The sequence below is a fragment of the Serinus canaria genome, chromosome 4 (genome assembly GCF_022539315.1).
Source record: "Serinus canaria isolate serCan28SL12 chromosome 4, serCan2020, whole genome shotgun sequence".
NCBI lineage: Eukaryota > Metazoa > Chordata > Aves > Passeriformes > Fringillidae > Serinus > Serinus canaria.
The window spans coordinates 23,901,111-23,920,258 of record NC_066317.1 but is presented as its reverse complement, the minus strand read 5'-3'; the positions used below and the strand labels follow the sequence as shown (position 1 = coordinate 23,920,258).

Below are 19,148 nucleotides of genomic sequence, written 5' to 3'. Positions count from 1 at the left end.
AGATTAGAGAATAGTAATGGTGGGAGAAAAATCTGCAAACTCAGTACACAACTATTAAGTTTTTCTAGCCTATCTTGCAATTTTGTTACAGCCTGCTGGTCAAAAATGTAAAACTATTTTTTTTAAGGTAAAAGAGAAATTTACACGTTGTTTTCCAAATCTTTGTGGCATTACTTTCTGTTTCAGATTCGTTCTTCTGGTGAAATTATTCAAGTGAAGGTCTTGGGTGTTTTAGCTCTTGTTGATGAAGGAGAGACAGATTGGAAGATAATTGCCATCAGTGCAGATGACCCAGAAGCTCAGAAAATCCATGGCAAGTATTTTTATCTTTCCTAATGCAGTTATGTCTGAAACTTGCCCAGAATGGTACCTGAGTTTAGGCCTCCCAGGATAAGAAGAAGCAGACAGTGGAAAGGCAAGACTTTTTGTTTGTTTGTTTGTTTTTGTTTTTAGGGGTTGTTGTTGTTGTTGTTTAGGTCAGGTGCTACCTTCAAGTAGGACATACATGCTTTCACACTAAACTTCTAAAATGGTTTGCTTGGGTTTTCAAGAGGACATGGCATGCAGAAAGTTTTTTGGCTTCTGAAACACAACTGCCTTAGAAAGTGACCTCCAATAATTACAGGCTTATGTACTGTGTAGTAGTGCATATTTACCTGCTCTGTTATGTAGCACACTTCTGTTTTCCTTTTTGAAACTGTTCCTTTTATATTTACAGGCATTCTGTAAAGGCATTTCCAAGGTCTTGCCATTTTTAAGAGGATTGCTTCCAGAGTTTGTGGCTTAGTATGAACAATTAGGTTTCACCTTTTAGCTTGAAAATTGGAAAAATAAACTGCTAATGCAACTTACCCTAATCAGCCTTGATGATGAGCTGTGCAGGGGAAAATATCCTGCTTAAACTTGTCTTCCCTGTGATCAGACTTCTGGTATCCAAATGAAACTCGAATACTGAAGTGTGTCCATGTGAATAGCACATGAGGTGTAATTCTGATGTGTTAAAACTGCAGGAAGTTTTCATAGCACAGGTAAAAAGCAGTTTTTCTCTGGATAAATGGAGATTTACTTCCTCAGATGGAATATTACTGGGAATCATGAGTCTTAAGTGAGGGGGTTTGTCTAATACTGATTGTTAGGAAACCAAAAACCATATATGCCATCAGGTATGTACAATGAGAGCCTGCTCTTTGTTGGTAAGGGAGCACCAAGGTGCAGAGTGGCCTTTCTGTAGGAATAGAGCAATCCAGTAGCTTTTTAAAGACATATATTCCTCAGCCACTGAGGTTTTTTCATGGTTTCTGAATGTAAAGTATATCACTGGACTAGCCCTTCATTCTCAGTTTTCTTGCAGGTTACTTTCACATGGAGAATACTTGGCTTTTGGGGAAAGAAGGGGAGAAGAAGAGATGAGGAAAAGGAAACTCTTGGGTTGATGCTGATTAAAATCATTGGGCAGATGAATTACTGCATAGTGTTTATGACTCTTTAACTACTTTGACAGTTAGAGATTAAGAAGTTCAGCTTAAGGAAAGAGTAAGTAATAGTTTGCTGTTAATGTCAGTATCAATTTAAACCACTCTGTAATGTGCAGCAAAATGCAATATAAGTGTCAGTAGTTAAAAGAAAAGTGAATAGCATTTTAATTCTAGACACTGTTCTGCTTAAAGACGTACCTTTTCTCTGTGGCAATTTCTGAGAGAATGTGGTCAGAAAAGTGAATGAGAGAATTCAGAAGGAGTCCACTAAGCAGGAGCAAAACTGTGGTAGTTTATTCCAGTATTATTTATTATTTGGGGTTAACTGTCTGTATTTGAAAGCTCTCTCTGGTTTTTTGGTTGGTTTTGTTTTGTTTTTCCCCCAGGTAATGACTGATTTATATCACCTCTATTACAGCTTTAGTTTATTTGGGAGGGGAGGAGTAAGAGCTTTAGTCTTAAAAAAAAGAAGAAAAAGTAGTGGGAGGAATGGGCAAACCATTGCCTGTAGTTGATTCCTGTGTGCATCCTTTCTCATCAGGGAATATGTGCAAAACTTGAAGAAGAGAACTGTCCTGAGATTCAGAGAAGTGTAGAACTACTTATCCAGTTTAATGTGATTTTCCTTTGGGATTGGAGTTGCAGCCCAAAACTTACAGAAGAAAGAAAAGGGGGAGAAAAAAAAGCCCCTGTCTGCTTTCAGAAAACATGACTGGCTTGCAGTGTTTAACAGCAATCATTCTTCAGTCTGAAAACAAGCAAATCTGTCAGAGCAGGCAGTACAATATGTCCTTTTATACTTGTTTTTCCCCCTTCCCAAAGTTGTTAATTATTTCAGCATAAAGGGATGGCAGCTATGGATAAAACCAGTCTCTCCCTCTGTAATTGATGTGCTGCTGTGTTACAGAGGTGGCCTCCTGGGGAAGATGAGGCTAAGTGTTGCCTTCTAATCCTGTCCAGTGACTTCTGTATCATTTGTTAAAGATTTCCAACTGCACTGAGAATCATCACATTTGCTTTCAGCTCAGTATGTGCAGAACCCCCAGTGAACATTTGGAGAAGATAATTTCAAGACACCAGAGTGGTGATTACTTGCAAACCCCAGCCTGAGCCCACACCGTGTGTTGACTCCCCTTGCCTCTTTAAGCACGCCCCAGGTACCTGGGGTAGTCTCCTTCCAGGATTGCAATTGTTCTCATAAATGCAATTGATTTTTCTGAGACTTCACAGAACTCAGAACTGAGAAGTCACAACTTCTGAGTGCTTCTCATTGTTTATTCATAGCACTCCACTGGACTGTGTTGTGCAGGCATTTATTGATAATTACTGGTTTAAATTGGAAACCCTGCCTAGAACTGTCCGTTTCACACAGAGCAGTGAGAAACTCTTGTTTACAGTGACAATACCCAGGAATGATAGGCAATGCTTAGCATCTGTTTTAAGTGGGAACTGTGTGATCAGGAGGAATAGCAGGTTCTTAGTGTCTTTTTGGACTGACTTTGTAAGGTAATCTGTTTGAAATAATAGTGCTTAATTCTGGTGGGCATGGGGACAAATGCAAGCGGTATGTCAGACGCAGACATCTGTGTGAGAAAGATAAATCGGAACATGTCTAGTTGGAGTCTAAAAGCAACTATTCCATTAAGATCTGTCTTTGTGGCTGTTGTGTTTCTGTTCAGGGAGTTGCTAGGCAGATGGCTGTTAGTGGACCAGTGGAGCAACTTTAGACCTAAAAGCTTCTCCTTGCAGACTGAAACACTAAATCTTGATGGGCTGAAACACTAACCCTTAATAGGCTGGGTTGCTTTCTTTTTTTTTTTTTTTCTGGTCTGTGTGTGTAAAATAGCCAGGAGGAGAAGTAAATTTTTGAAGTAGAAAGGAAGGTTGCTTGTCTGCTTATCTTATAGTCTGGAGTGAATTTAATATATTGGATGTATTGGAGTTCACTTGTATATCTAATGCTTTTCCAGTTTGGGCTCAGAAGGGATGAATGGTAATTTTATGCTGTGATTTGGTCTGGATGTATGTGACATCTTCATATTGGACAAGATGTTTAAAAAATCACTGGCAGTTGAAGCAGGAATTGTGTTTGAAGCAGTCTATGAAGTCTGGCTTTCAAAAGGTCATTTTGCCCTCTTTCAGCAAATTGGACTAATCATGTATTAGTCCATGACATTTTGGAGGTGATTTATTGTCCTGGAATCTTAGCAGCCATTTTTGCTGCCATTGCTCACTGGAAAGATGCCAGGATCTATTCAACAGCAGTTGGTGATGTCTGCTGGCTTTATTGTGCCTTTTGCTGGCACTGGTGTAGTTAACTGTGCTGTGTTGCCATGCTGCTTTTACAATACACATCTAAAGATAGGGTTTAGTGATCAAAACCTAAATGGCAAAACTAAGGCATATTGTATATTTTGTACTAAATATTGTTACAGACCTTTGCATGTGAGTGTATTTATTCACAGAGAAGCAGCAGAGGCCCAGAAGACCTTTGTTGTGGATTTGTGTAAGCACTCAGTATAAAAAAATTAATTTGCTGTACCAAGGCTCCCCTCCTACCCCCTGCACAAAATACACCAAATGCCTTTATATGGAATGTAGCTGCAGCTTCCTGTAAATGTTTATAAGATGTTATTAAAAACATATGTCCTCTCTTCCCTCAGACCTTGTTTAGAAAGCTTGCTGCAAACATGTTGTTTTAGCTTTGCTCGCAAGAAGCAGCATCTGTTGTACTAAAAATGGTAGTTTTGTACAAATGCTTTTGTTGCTCTCTTCTGTAAAGCCAGCTAGAATTGGGATCTGCATTTATTTTAGTTCACTCCCTTGACAGAGAGGTAGCAGCAGTTCATGGTGGCAGGCTCTAGGGATTTTCCTTATGGACATTGAACTGCAGCCCTTAATGTGATCTGCTGTCTCTTTTTAACCCTTGGCACTTTGGTGCCCAGAAAAATGAGACCTGTGGTTGTATGCAGGCAGTGTAGAGAAATTCCCACTTAGAGTCCTGTGGGGACCTGCTGATAACATAACTGTGGGAGCCTGACCTCCTCTGCTGCTTTGAGTATGGCTTGCTGGCAAAGATCAAACTGCTTTGGGCCACGTAAACACTTGCTGCTCCCCAACCTGCCCCTTTTAACATCAGTGTGAGTACATATCTCCGAGGGAAGATAAGCAGTTAGTGTCAAAAAAGACTGTCTTGACAGTGTTTCCTGCAGAAAAAATATCTAAGTTGTTTGCTTTTTTAAAAATCATAATTTGAAGCTATCTTCTGTAGATACTAGTGTAGTAAATTATTGTACTGCTTACTGTGAGCTTTTCTTTTACCTTTGTTTGCTTACTTTTTTTGTTTTCTGAATCTGGTTTTTCTCCTTTCCCCCCGATATCCCAAAGAGGCTCTTTAGATTTCAGTGGAAGACAAACTGTCTTTCAAGTTTTTCTGTGATGACTTTTAATGAACTGAAGAGGTGGCTGTTGAGTGAGTGATGCAAGAGCTGTTGTTTTCCTGGTATTTTGTATTACATGCTGACTCCACAGCAACAGCATTGATAATTTTCTGGGGTTTGTTTTGTTGCATTGTTGCACTTTTTTCTTCTGCTTGCCACCAACTTCCGTTATAATACAGATGTTCTGGAGTCTTTTTTTTAAAATCAAGCGTTCAAATTTCATTTGATATTCAGTAGTTTTATAGTAAAGAATAGTGAAGTGAAGCTTAGGGATGAAGGATAATAACTTGCAAGGAACCCAGGAAATAAAAGTAACCAATGCCCCCCTTCTTAAGTCCTCAAAGCCAGTGTATAATCCATCCATGTAATGCTTTAGTATGATTGTGTTTAGTCACTTTACTTAGGCAAGGTATTTTCCAGTAGAGAGAGTGTGAAATTCAGGGAGACAATTCTATCATTGAAGATAGAAACTCTAACAAAAAGACATAATGAAAGTGTGTTTCAAAGCCTATCCTAATATTTGAGTCCTTCAAATAAGTGTAAGTAAAACCTGTAAATAGGGGACAGCAGATGGAGAAAATACCAAGTGCCAGTAAGTAGACTGTAAAGCGCTTTTGATGACCAGTTTTTATGGGAGTAGGAGGCAAATAACCAAGTAGCGGGAGCGGAGAAGCAGAGTTAGGAGAGACATTTGCTGGAATAGGAACCAGAAAAAAGGAGCAGCAGTGTGAGAAAGTATGCTTGAATTTAAGTTGTGTCTGGAGATAGAGGTCTGGAGTTTGTTCACTGCTGGGAGCCAAGGAAATTGCTGGAGCAGCCTGGTTTGCTTTACAAACTTTGGAGATACTGTCTCTTCAACAAGTGTTAGACGTGAATTCAAACTTCACAAGAGGAGGAGATGACAATGTCTCAAGTTGGAAGAGGGGTGTTCTCTTACTTGGAGAGAACAGGATGATACATTGGAGTCCTGAAACTGATTTGAATTGGTAGCTGCACTTTTATTAGTGCCCAAGTGAAGCATTCAGCTTCCAACCAAGATCCCACCCTTTTCTAAACCATTCCTTCTTGATTGGTCTCGCCCACCCACCCTAGTTAGAAGCTTTTTGTGCTCTTAAACATGTATTTCAGTGAGAAGACCTGCCTCTAGCACAGCCTTATGTGCCCTTGCTTTTTTCTGGGATTCTGCCAGTGAAATTCCCTGTTCTCCTACAGACAGATGGCCAGCAGCCAAGTTCAAAATGTGGTTTACTCTGAGCCCATAAACACGTAACCCTGTAAAGTGTGTGCAAAGCAAAAATTTACATGGGGTTCTTCAAAGTTTTATGCTTTATTCTTTGGTAATGCAGTGGAATTTGGCAGTGGCATCTATGACATGCCTATTAACACTCAGAATGTCTTCTCAGATGGGTCTGGCCTCCCACTTCAGTCTACATGTCATCTCTCTTGGTGGTCTACTGAGAATTGAATGGTCTGTAGCACAAGACCTTTTCTCTTCTCTTATAGTCCTCTTCAGAAATACTTTAATGTCTTTGTTCAGGTTCACAGTGAAATTTTAAAAGACATTTAGGCACTTAAAGATGGAAGGCACGTGACTAGGTATCAATTCCATGGACTAAACAACTCTAATTTTGTAGGATTGGATAGGCAGAAGAGTATCTTAGCAGAAATCACTGCCAACCAGATGTCATCAAGTGAGGCATACCTATGGGAGAAGATAATGAAGGAACCAGGCAGTATTGAGAAAGAGCAAGAAGGAATGAGGAAGGAGACATGAACGAGTAACTTGCAAAACACTAGAGGAGAGTAACACCATGGAAGGTGGCCTGAGCAGAGTGAGGTTATGAAATGGTTGGTATTCTACAGCAGTAAAAAGCTCCCATTTCCATCAGACGTGACTGTGGAAGGAAATAGAAGATCACACCAGTTACAAAGTATTTGGCTTCTGGGATGGACGAAATCCTTTATTACATGAAAATTGTTAGAACAGTGTTGAAAGCTTTTCCACTCAAACAGGTTGCCAGGGAGTTAATTTGTTAAGGGGTTGATAGGACCCTGCTATTTAAAGTGGCAGAAGTGGTGGTAGTCTCCAAGGACAGCCGTTAAAATTTGATATGCACAGCAGGTAAGGGGTGGAGGATCAAGAACAGCATCACTGATACGGCAGCGTAGTCTTCAAGCTGAACTGCTGTGATGTTTCATCTCTGTACACACCATGGCAGTATTCATCTCTGCTTCACAAGGGTGTCCCACAAATGGAATACATTCCTCTTTGTGTCCTGTCTCATCTTTGTCCATCAGGATTGTAGAGGCAGAATTGTTTATCACTGAGTATGCAGATACCACAAGGTTATCAGTAAAGTTAGTGTTTAGAGCTCTTGGCACATCTCTGTCATGTCTTGAAGGGGATGAATTTGGGACTAATGTGAGCAAAAAAGTGCCTTTTAATATAATGTTGACAGGTCAACCTGTATTTTGTTTAGAGGTGCTGGTTTAAAGATCCATGTGTTAAAATTGTTTTTATAATTATTCTTCCATTATCAAAAAATGTTCATAGCCCCTGCAGTTGCTGGAGGAAAAAATTGCGTCAGCGAATAATCTAAGTATTGCAAGAGCTACCTACTGAGATAAAGAGGGAATTTTCTTCTCCTTTCACAAATATGGTCCTTTTATTCATTGTACCTTTGGGTCTTAATTAATGAAGGACAGGAGATGACTGTTTTACCTGCTTAGTGTGGTTGTGAAATCATAAGGTAGCAACTATGGGCAGCTGTTGTAATAAAGTGAAGTTTACCAATAACTTTGAAAGTATTCAGTGAAATCAAATTGCTGCAGATTCTTTAGGAAAATTTAAAAAATTCATGTTCTGAAACCTGTGAGTGAAAATGATCACCCCTTTTTTTTTTCTTTTCAACCAACAGATATCGATGATGTCAAGAAGCACAAACCGGGTTATCTTGAGGCTACAATTGACTGGTTCCAATTATATAAAGTCCCTGATGGTAAACCAGAAAATCACTTTGCTTTTAATGGAGAATTTAAAAACAAGGTGAAAATAATGCAAAATCAAAAGTATATCATTCTGTTATGTGGACTCTAGAATTTTTGGAATTGTAAAGGAGGAGGCTTAATGAAAAGATTTTTGATGGGAGGGACTTCTGCATACAATTTATTAGGCTAGGATGAAATGTTTTCTGCCTTTCATTTTGTTCAGGAAAAATGCATAAGTCATTAATGAAGTCGCAAAAAAAAAATTCAGTCCTAATCCTGATGAGATTTACACATGCATCTGTGTGTTTGTAGATGTTTTTCAAAGCATTTTCATTCTCCTTGTCAGAGTAATGAACAGATTGTCTTTTCAGGTGGTTTTGTTGTCCTGTTGGTAAAATTTTCTGACTTTTGTTTTTAGAGTATGCAGTCTTAAGACAATAGATTACAGAGTTTTTCATATTTTGTATTTGCTCAAGGCATACTTTTTTCTGGTAAATCTCTGTAAAAACATTTGAAGTGTTTGGCTTGAAGGCTGAAAAATTACTTGCTTCTTTTTTTAGAAAAAAAAAACCAGCTTTTAAAACTACTTACAGTAAGAATGACTGGTTTTTGAAAGGAGATCAGACTAGGGAATAGACTTTGTTGAAGGAAATACCTGGATTTTTCTAGAGAAATTGGATGTGATTTGAGTAAAATTACTTTGCAACTTGTGTATTGTATGCTCTGTGTAGATTATTCTTGGCAAAGAATCACAGGTTTCTCATGAATGACGTCCATGTGACAGCCAGTTCAGCCTTGCAGGGTGCTGTCAAAGTTATGCAATGCCTTCTAACCAGCACAGGCAACTTTACATGCTTTGTCTGCTTAAAGAAATGCCCTGACTCCCCTCTGCACTAAAACTGCCTTTTAAAACAATCACTTCTGGAGTTGTAAGGCTTGATAACCTGATCTCTCCCCTGTTCTCCCAGGAACTGCTCTTAGAGGTGTTCCTGCACTGTAGAGTGACAGTAGACCAGTGTATCCCTGTCAGGCCATTGGAGTTGAGCCTGGAGGCGCTAAATGCCCTGAGATAGCTGGTTTGGAGCACTTGAATAATTCTCAAGCATTTCTAGGGACCCAGGATGTGGCGGGGCAGCTGTGGCTGTGCTCCAGCAGCTCTGGTGAAGTTCACAATGTTCTAGTGGCACTTTTCCAAGTCACTCCTTGTTAACAAATGTGAATGTTCAGTTGGCAGCTTTTTGCAAGTCTAGCAGTCATCATCTGGACACTGAGGGTTTATTTTACTTTAGTTTTTGGAAGCTTTTTCATCCCAGCCCCACCCCCAATATTATTTTTCATTCAAACAAGCAGAAACTGTTAAGCAGCTGACATGTTATGTTCTTGCAAATGCTTAAGTATATGATTGGGCATTGATAAAGTAAATGCAAATTATGCCTCTAGAGGGGAAGCCCGAACTGTGACCTGCATCTGTAAGGGTGGAGTCATAGCTCACACACTGGATCCCAATTAGAGCCTGGTTCAGTTTTCTACAGCAGTAGGGATTCTGTAGCATCTAGTGCTGATTTCATTTCTTTCATGTAGCTTTGGTGTTTTGTGGCTGCAGACTGAGGGAAAGTCCTGAATGTGTTTTCAATATATTTGATAAACAGTGAAGTTTGTTTCTTTACATAAAAAGGGTGTTATATTCTCCAGAAATTTAATGAGGCCTCAGAGGAGGTGCCTTAAAATAACATAGGGAATAGCATGTTTTAATAAACTAGTTCTGTGGCTTTTTTCTGTTTAATAACATTTTAATTTACAAAACTTTCCTTGTTGTAAACTAGGATTTTGCTGTTGAAATTATTAAATCTACCCACGAACACTGGAAAGCTTTGCTTCATAAAAAAGTTGATGGAGGTGCTATAAAGTGGTATGTATCCAGTCATATCTCTTGCTCTTCATATTGTACTATACTGGTGCTATTCAACAAGTTGCAGCTGTCCATGAACTGCTTAGATTTTTTTTAAAATTTGAGATGACAGGAATATTAATGGGCTTGATGATTAATTTATAATAAAGCATGATTGACTAATTGCTCCTTGTATGATGATGATTTACTGGTAAGTGGCTCCAGAAATATATTGATTACAGAGATATGATATTCATTACTTCAGCTGTTGAGAAATGGTACCAGTGTTTGTTCAGAATTGTTCTGGGAGAATCCTGGGCCTCTTGTCACTGTTCATTCTGTTACTTTGGGGAATTGAAGTTTGGGCAGTTTATTCTGTAGGACCTTAAAAACTGATGATCAAACTCATTTTTGGTGGGAAAGGATACAGATTCATAGGGAAACATTTCTGCCAAGGATGTGGTCCCAGAGTTTGTCTGGAAATACTACAGATATCTGCTGCTTTATGTACATGCAGAATTTTGGCCTGTTTTTCCTTCTTGTTGGATGCTACAGGTGGGTTGCTGAAGTCACCTGCTGTTACTTCCATGATCTGCCTCCAAATCTGGCTATCCTGCAAGGCACAAGAGATGAGTGTACTCACATCATCTCTGCTAGTGATCTAGGTGTTCCTGATCTCCCTTGGGAAGTGCCAGTTTATTTCTGCTGACTTCTTGGGGATCTAGCTTCTCGTCTGTGGGCCTCTGCACTGTACCCAAGCTAGTAGCCAGAAGCACTGAGTGGGAGCACTGCTTGTATTAATACAGAATACACAATCAAGACACCTCATCAAACACAGAGAATCCACACACCTGTTCCTTCCAGCCTTACTTGGTGGCTTTCACTTCCTCATCTCTTGCAGATACACATTTCTGAGCTCTATATGTGATGGTGGGTTTTTTCCATAAGTATTGAATTGTGCGTGGCACTTTTCTATTGATGGATAAAGCAGGTTTTTAATTTTATTTTTCAGCACAAATATTCTGGTGAGTGACAGCCCATTTTGTTGCAGCGAGGAGGATGCCCGATCGATCGTGCAGTCAGTAAGGATATTTACATTTTTTCACCCCTTTTTTTCTTTTAATGATTAATTGGAAGAGACTGTTCAGGGCTCCAAAACTGAAATAAAGTAGTTAAATTGAACTTTGGTCCTTCCTTAAGCAAAAATTAAAGTAAAAGGAGGAGCAGAGAGGTTGTGAGGGAAATGTAAGTGTTGTGATATAAACCTTTCATTGCGGTGGTCCACTTGTGCTTTCTGGAAGGTTCATTACTGAATTACTGTTCTGGTGGAGTTCTTTTGTTTTTTCTCCTTCTGTGGTGCTGTTTCTTCTGATCCTGAATAGCAAGATGGACTGCTATTTGTATCTAGCCTGCTGTCTTCTCTGTCTCCCCTGTTGCCATGAGTTACCACCCAGTGTTAGAACTCATTGACAAGCTCACTGTACTCCCTAATCACTAAACAGATCCTTTGTTTGTCTACTTGCATAATTAAATGCAATGCTGTAAGAGAGGGGATGCTTATTTGAATGTTTCTTAAAGAATTCCTGTCATATTCTGAAAATTACCATAAAATTAAAACATGCGGGTTTCCTGTTCAGGCAAGAAAAATGTCCTGCAGGTTTGATGCTTTCATGTGCAGTTGTTAGTGGAGGAGAATTTTTTTGTTTCAAAATACAATAGTTTTGGTGCCAGAAATCAAGCAAGGTTACCAGAAATTACATGGAAAAATGTGCCCCCAAGTGCTACTTTTTCTTTTCTAACATAGGCTGTGATTGAGTCTGTGCTCATGACCACATGAGGTACTTTGCATGTGTGCATGGCTGCCAGGGCACCCAGTGTTTTGCCTCAACAGTCACAGCAATTGTGCAAGTTCAGGTGTCAAAGGACACCCTGTCCACTGTCTCTGCAGTTAACATTCCAACAGCACTTCTAGTAAGAATGTGCTGTCCTGGATGCTGTTGTGTCACAAGCAAATGAGAGTCTCAACTGGAAAGAAATGTTGGTTTAAGTCATAAAGATGTATCAAACTAAACTTTTTTTTCCTATTCAGATACATTGCTTTCAGCACTTCTTTTAAAGCATCTCTGTGTTGCATCTGTAAATGTTGATTAATGGGACTGTAAATTTTAAATGAAAGAGAAACTCATTTTGGAATTCAAATACAATTTTAGACATGTCAGTCACAGCTATAAGCAAGTATTTACCTTCTCTGTACTTCCAATTTTACAATAACTGAGTCTTTAAATGTAACTAAAGCTTCAAGTCCTAATATATTTGAACTGTGACAAATGTGCAAAGGAATATTTCCTTTTGCATTCTCTACTCTTTTACTTTGAGGCATGCAGGGTAAATAATCATTAAATCAGCAGTATGTCTTACTTTGTTTCTCAATAACACATCTTTTTTTTTTTTTTCCCGTGGTTTTTGGGGAGGGGAGGAAGTTGGTAAAATCAGTTCATAAAATAGATACCTTGTATCAAACTGTAATGCCTTTCTTATTTGAAAGCTTCCCTTATCAAATAGTATGACTTCCTGTCTTTTTTTGTGCCTCACATTCATTTAAGTGTTGTTTTTGTGAAGTTGTTTCCACATAGTCCTTTCCATCATTCTGTTTCAGTTCAGTCTAAGTATTTTAATTACATCTTTGTAGGGTGCTGCCTCTTGGTGCTTTCCAGACAGGGAAAATATGCAATACTCTATTATAAATGCTGTTGTTCATACTGCATGCAGTTGCTGATCTGCAATAACTAAAAAAGTAAAATGGCCTTGAGATAGGAATAATGGACAATTGAACTCTAAATGTAAGCAGGGAGGTTGACTTGCACATTTTAAGCAGGTATCTTTTTGTCTAATACACAATACTGCATGCTTTGGTTGTCAGACATTCATCTCTTTCACACTGAAGTGAAAGTACGTGAGTGTTGGCTGCAGAATTTTAATGACTCTGGTGATTTCAAATGAAAGCTGCCTGTGTTTGCAGAGGGTTTTGTTTGGGTTTTTGGTGCGGTGTTTTTGTTTTTTTTTTTAATTTAAACCAAAAGCAGACATATTTCCTTCTAATTTATATCAATCTATTAGGTCCTTGATAAAAACAAAATAATGAAAGCTGAAGCAGATCTTGTATGCAAGTACAATGAGAAATGTAGTTCAGCTACTGCAAAATTTCTGAGCTATTTCTGCAGTGAGAGCTGGTTCCCTGCAGTTCTTTTTCCAGCGTCAGATTTCAGTTGCAGCATTTTTGAGTGAGTGATTATTGCCTTCAATCCGATATATTGAGTTCTCAAAAAAACCCTGAAACAAAATAAAAAAACAAACCAAAAAACAAACCCCAAAGATACCAAAAGCCAAGAGGCAACACTCTATTGCTGTGGAAGAATTTTCATGGTGAGCAAGAGAACTATAAGAGAACCAAACAGAACCAAAAGAATTCAAATCCTTACCAAGTGGGCACTAATCAGAATTTCCTGTAGATTTTGACTGGGTGGTTCCCAAGGTAGTCCAGTTGTTCTCAGAATTATTTGACCTTTTGTTACTTTACACATGAGGAACTAAAATGGCTTGTCTGTGCTGGGGAATTTCCACTCCACTGAGGGAGTTTCTAGATGGTTGGCATGATGGAGGCAAACTAAGAATGATTCCACAGCAGATAAATTGCCATGACCATCAGTTCCAAAGAGGTAGAAGATAACCTGTGCATTTAAGAGCAAATACTGAACATTTGAACCAACCAAAATTACACCAGACCCCTGCAACTACAAATCTAGATGAATTTTAACACTACATAGTGAACATTTCTGGTGTTCTCTAGCCTCTGAAAGTTGTTTCATCTGTTGTCTCAGCTCAAATATCAGTATATGTTGCACACTAAACCCAGGAGTCCTAGAACTTTGTAGATGAATGTGTTAGTGCTAAGATACACTGTTTATATCAGGCTTTAAGTGTTGCCGTCTGTAAAACTGACCAGAACCACCAAACCTTTGTTTAATATTAATCCTAAGAATTACTTGCTCTGTGAAGAAGCTGCTGAGGACTTTGAAAGTTGGAAAATCTCCAAGACAATCTAAATATAGTTAGTAGAGCAGTGTTTCTCAGACTTTTCACATAATTCTTTCTTATAATTCCTGAAAGTGAACTAGGAAAGCTTTGCTTGTCTCTTGATAAAATGCAGGACAGTGCTTTACAGGGAAAAATATTTGACTTTTCCTGATAATTTAAAGAAATCTCCAGCCAAATTTGAATTTGTATATTATTGATATTTGAATTTGTATATTATTGATTTGTATATTATTGATGTGTTTTAAATAATTCAGATCTAAGCAAGAAAGTTTGTTTGCTGCATTTCTCCCTACACGCTTTCTGTGAGGACATTTCCATTTGGGATTTAGTAAAGGTAGAATTTTTTGTAGTGGCCAATTGTGAAACAAAAGATTGATGAGGTTGTTAGTCTGGGGTTTGTTTTTATTAATTAATTATTTTATTTGGTTTTTAAATGGTGTTCCAGATGAAAGTGTTGTGTAGTGAAGAGATTCTTGGTTCAGTGAGATGAGATTTTGATCTGGTCATGGTGGGAAAGTACTGAGTCTTTATCTCAAGCTTTTTGAGCAGAAGTGGCAGGCACCTGCTTATAAGTGGTGTCCTCTGGATCTTCCTGCCTTATGAGCTAAAGCTTGGGTTTTGCTGGGAAGAGAGGGGATATTCTGCTGATAGGATCTGGGTTATGTTTGTCATACTGGTACCTCCTTTCAGACCAGTCCCATAACCCCCCCATGCAAGTAATTATCCTGGGTAAACTGGGAAGAAGAATCCTGCTTCTTCCTTCCCTCCTCAGGGGCTTTGTTCTGCTGTTCAGTGTTTAGAGCCCTGTGCTTGCCCAGATTCAGGAAGGTTATGTCACACCAGTGCAGCTCAGCCCGAGTGCTGCTGTGTTAAGGAAGGGCAGTGGAAAATTGGTACATCCTCATCATGAGGCAGGGTGATTCCAGATGTTTTATAAGTGTCTTTAATTTTGTCCTTTAAGTTACAGGATTGAATAGTGGCATATCCAGCTTTGAAATGCCAGACCTGAATTTTAAAACAAATGGTCGCTTTCTACAGATCTGAATTATTCTGTCAAAAGGGAATTGTAAAAGAGTATCATCACACATTTATTTTAAATGGTTTGCTTGTGTTTAATGTAAATTGTATGTGTGTGTATGTATTCACATGCATACCTGACAGTGAAACATGTAAAAATACTTTTCTAGTTATCATACTCTTTAGATGTTAGCAACAAATTCTGTTGTTCTCAAAGGTGATACTGTCATCAAAAATCCCCATTGCATTAGGTAAGGTGTTAATCTATCACTCATTGTTCATGTGCTTGTTTTGTCATTTATGAGCAACAAAGAAATTTGTACAGTGTGGGTGAGAATTCTGTAAGGTAGACTGTTGTCCTGTGGGGCAACAGAAAATTCTGGTTTAGTTAATATCTCTTGACTTGAGCATTAAAATACCTTTAAATTTGGGTGCTCTCTATGAAACCTTAAGTACTGAGATGTTGGTTTAGTTTTTTTTCCCTCTCTTTTTTTTTCTCTATTTTAGGCACCCGCATTTATGAATGGAGATCCTGTTTCACCAGAAGGTATCTTTTTTCTCAGATGTCATATGACTTCTCTTAATTGCTGGCTTTTAAAATTGACATGAAAACTGTTTTGTTGGAAAAAGACAATTTTGTGTATATGAAAATTATAATAGTTATATCCTGTCATATGGTATTGCCTGTCTTCTGCTAAATAGAACATGAACAGAAATTCTTGAGTGTTTTGTGGGAGAAGATTACTTTTGAGTGAAGTGTAGTCCACATAAAAAGATAAGGCAGAAATTTTCTTACTGATCATGTAAGGCAAATGCATGACATTTGTCCTTTTTAAAGGAGATTGGTTGCTTTGCCTTAGTTTTTTGTCGTTCCTCACAGTAGCTAACTAATCAAATATTTAGCTACTGTTTGAAAATTAGTACACTTGAAAATTAGGTAAGGTTAGGTTCTAAAGACAAATTTTACGCTTTCACTGTTCCGACCGTTTTTCATGTTAACAGAACATGTGTTTTTCTTTAAGAAATAAGAATGCATCCTGCATTTTCAGTTTTAAGTACTTTAAAAAATATTTTTCTACTGGCAGGAACTATAGAAGACGTGCTTTTTTGAGGTTACAGAAATACTAAGTTAAACTTAGTCATGAGCCAAGTGCCAAAGTGTTTGATAAGCAACATCTGTGTAGCCCATGCCATGGGAAAGCAAGTTGCATTCCATTTGCCTTTATATGGCATGCCAATAAATAGCTTTATTTACCAAAGTATTAGATCTCAGACCTCTGACAGACAATCAGAGCATCATCTGTCTGATCTCTGATGTTTTCCAGGGATGGTCACAACAGTGTTAGAACTTGTTGCAGGATTGGTACAGCCAAACTGCTAAAATGAGTAGATACTATTTTGAGGCCATGCTTTTCACAGGGTGGGGAATAGAGCTAACGCAGCTAATACTGCTAACATAGCAGTATTGTTATGGGAGGGAAGGTAGCTGAAAGAGCAGAATATTGGTTTTTTTAAGTGTTTGTGTATGACTAGTTTTATAGAACTAATGTCACTCTTGTATTTTTTGTTTGTTTGTTTTAGTTGATTCCTGGTACTTTTTTCCCAAGTGATCAACAAGGTCTTCTGAATGTGCATCATCAAATCTTAAAAATCATCCCTTTCTTTGAAGATAGACAAAAGCACTGGTTGTTGGATTCCTGTTGAAACAACTTTTCAACTTGTGTAAACCTTCTCTAATGTAAATAAACTCTGCCATTATAAAATGAATGTTTCCTTTCTATGTCTGTGTAGGGTGGAGCAGAGGGAAGAGGAGGGGCTTGCTTGCTTGTTTCTTTCTGACTCTCAGAACTGCAGAACTGCTCTTATCCACTCATGAAGTGTACCAAATGAGATGAGAGATAAGTTGTCTTCAACCCTGTCCTCCAGATTTTGGAATAATTGAACCATTGGGTGTTAATTTCTGTCCAGGGCTTTTCTGGCCACCCTGACTATAATCCGTTTGAAGTTGACAGTAATCTTTATGTAAGAGGCTTAGGAGTTTACCATGTTCTTTGATAGGTGACTGTTTCCTGAGTTGCATTTACTTTTGTGCCCAGTTGTCTCTGCAGGCTTCATAGAGTTAGGAACAGAGCATGCTTACTTAAAAAAAAATACAACATTCCTCCAAAGATTAATTTGACTAGGAAGGACTAATGCCATAACAATTGAAGTAAGGATGCACGTGTGCTCTCTGTTCTACATCCTGTTTTGATAACTTGTGTGTTTCATCACACAGGAAGGCTTTTCCTTATGGAAAGCTTCCATTTTTAGAACTGTGTATACTTTTGATAATTATTTGTTCAATGAGACAAGATTAATAAAATGTACGGAACTGAGCTTTGTGCTTTCATGGTACAAATATCTGCCATTTTTTCCTACTGCAGGATTATGTCTGGCCACAGTGTTCATTAAAGACAAAAAAGGCAGCTATTAAGCAGAAAGAGAGGAAATGATAATATAGACAGACAGCTTTTTCCAGCTTATTACTGAGACCAAAGGTGAGCATTGTCTGCTTTGTCCCATGACGGAAACAGAAGGTTAGCACTGCTGACATAGGGTGGAAATGGAAGACAAAGAACTGCAAAAGTTAGGCTGTGGCTTGCCAGAGAGGATTAACTTTTCTTTATAAAGAGTAAGTTTTTAGTAAGGTTTCACCTTTGGCAATGCCTCTTTGATTTTAGGGTAAAATTTCCCTTCTTTAGACTCCTCTAGTGTATTGTTTAGTGTACAAGCACCAGTCACTTTGGGGATCTCAGACTGGGCTTCAGCACTTTAGAGGAGAGTTTATATTCAGGGTTTAAGTGTGATAGGAGAAATGCAACTAAATCTCAGATATTAGGGGCTACTTTTATTTTTTGTAGTCAAGAGAGATGTTGCATCCAACATACACTTACAACACTGAGTTACCATGCTTTATTTTATACTTAAGAATTCTAAGTACATGCAGCATTACACCCCCAGATTTTCTTAAGCAGAGTAAATGTTTCTTGAGTGCATAGTGTTGGCATGCAGCCTCTCAGGATGAGATTCCTCTGGTTAGAGGTGAGCTCTTGTAGCTCGCAGAACAGCTGCTGTATTTTCCCATATGGTAGTACACCTAGGAGGCTTGCTGTTTTGTGCAGTGCTTAAGGACAGCTGAACAATGAAGGGCACTGTGTAAAATCAAATTATGTTCCCTATACATGGTCACTGCTGTCCTTTTTCTTACCTTTTTTTTTAGCCATAGCATGAAAAGTTGTACCCATGTGAGAACCAAATATTGATTACAAATGCACCCATGCTGAACTGTCAAGATAGGCCATAAGTTATTTCATTTTTACTTCAAGTAAATTTTAGCTGTATTCTTTAATTTCTAAGTATAGTTATGGAACGTGGTTTTGAATTTCAGAAGAAAAAATAAATTTCTAAATCAGATAAGGCCTTGTGCAGAGAAATAACAAATAGTACTTGGGAAAACTGAAAACAGAAGTGATCAGAGATGCCTAATACTACCATAATTTTGAAAATGTTTAAGTATTTCTTTCATATTGAATACAGAAGGAGATGACTGTCATGGTGAAAGTAGTTGGAAGAAAAGGCAAGTGTTCATGTTCGTTCTTTGAAGATTTTTCCCAGGTGGGATATAAAGATGTGCTGTTACACATAGCCTTGCTGAGAGAATGCACTGGATGTCACTGAAAATTTTCAGAAATTAAGTGTAATGAAGGAGCTGTAGAGAGATGGGACAGAGAAACTAGAATATATTTTTCAGGTCCTAGGAAAAAAAGTCTGAAATAAGCATTTCTTTTGGGTTTTTTTCACTTTTTTCACAGGCTAGGTCTTCTGTTTGTGTTTATTTGCATATATTGTTCTATTTAAAATTGGTTTCATTTTAGCAGGAAGGTAAGTGTAGCAGTGTCCACTTTTCAATAGTTTCATGAAAGGAACTTTTTTATGTCTGATACTAATATCTCCTGGAAATGAGGACATGAAGAGAAACATCACTTTTTTTCTCCTGGAAATAAATCCATCCTAACTGTATTTTTTTCTGTGTTGAATATATAATACTCACATGTACATACTTCTTTCAAGATACATTTTCGTCCTGATTTCCTTTTTTCAGAGAAAGGAGAGGTTGCTTTTTTTTCTCCCCTTGCTGTTGTAACAGTGAGGGTTCTTTTTACTTACCTAAATCATTAGCTGCTGCTCAAAATAGTACCTTTCACT

The 19,148-nt window shown here is 38.2% G+C and overlaps 1 protein-coding gene across 4 annotated transcripts in view; it reads left to right on the top strand.

Annotated features, from left to right (window-relative positions):
• PPA2 (inorganic pyrophosphatase 2) overlaps window positions 1-16,670 on the top strand; it is a 34,771-nt gene extending 18,101 nt beyond the window's left edge. For all 4 annotated transcript variants that reach the window (XM_050973721.1, XM_050973719.1, XM_050973720.1 and 1 more), the window contains 6 exons: window positions 187-313; window positions 7,834-7,961; window positions 9,727-9,812; window positions 10,804-10,873; window positions 15,411-15,450; window positions 16,485-16,670. In XM_050973721.1, the coding sequence (XP_050829678.1) occupies window positions 187-313; window positions 7,834-7,961; window positions 9,727-9,812; window positions 10,804-10,873; window positions 15,411-15,450; window positions 16,485-16,513 (480 nt within the window). In that variant the 3' untranslated portion in view covers window positions 16,514-16,670. The remainder of the gene's footprint in view (window positions 1-186; window positions 314-7,833; window positions 7,962-9,726; window positions 9,813-10,803; window positions 10,874-15,410; window positions 15,451-16,484) is intronic.
• The last annotated feature ends 2,478 nt before the right edge of the window (window positions 16,671-19,148 follow it).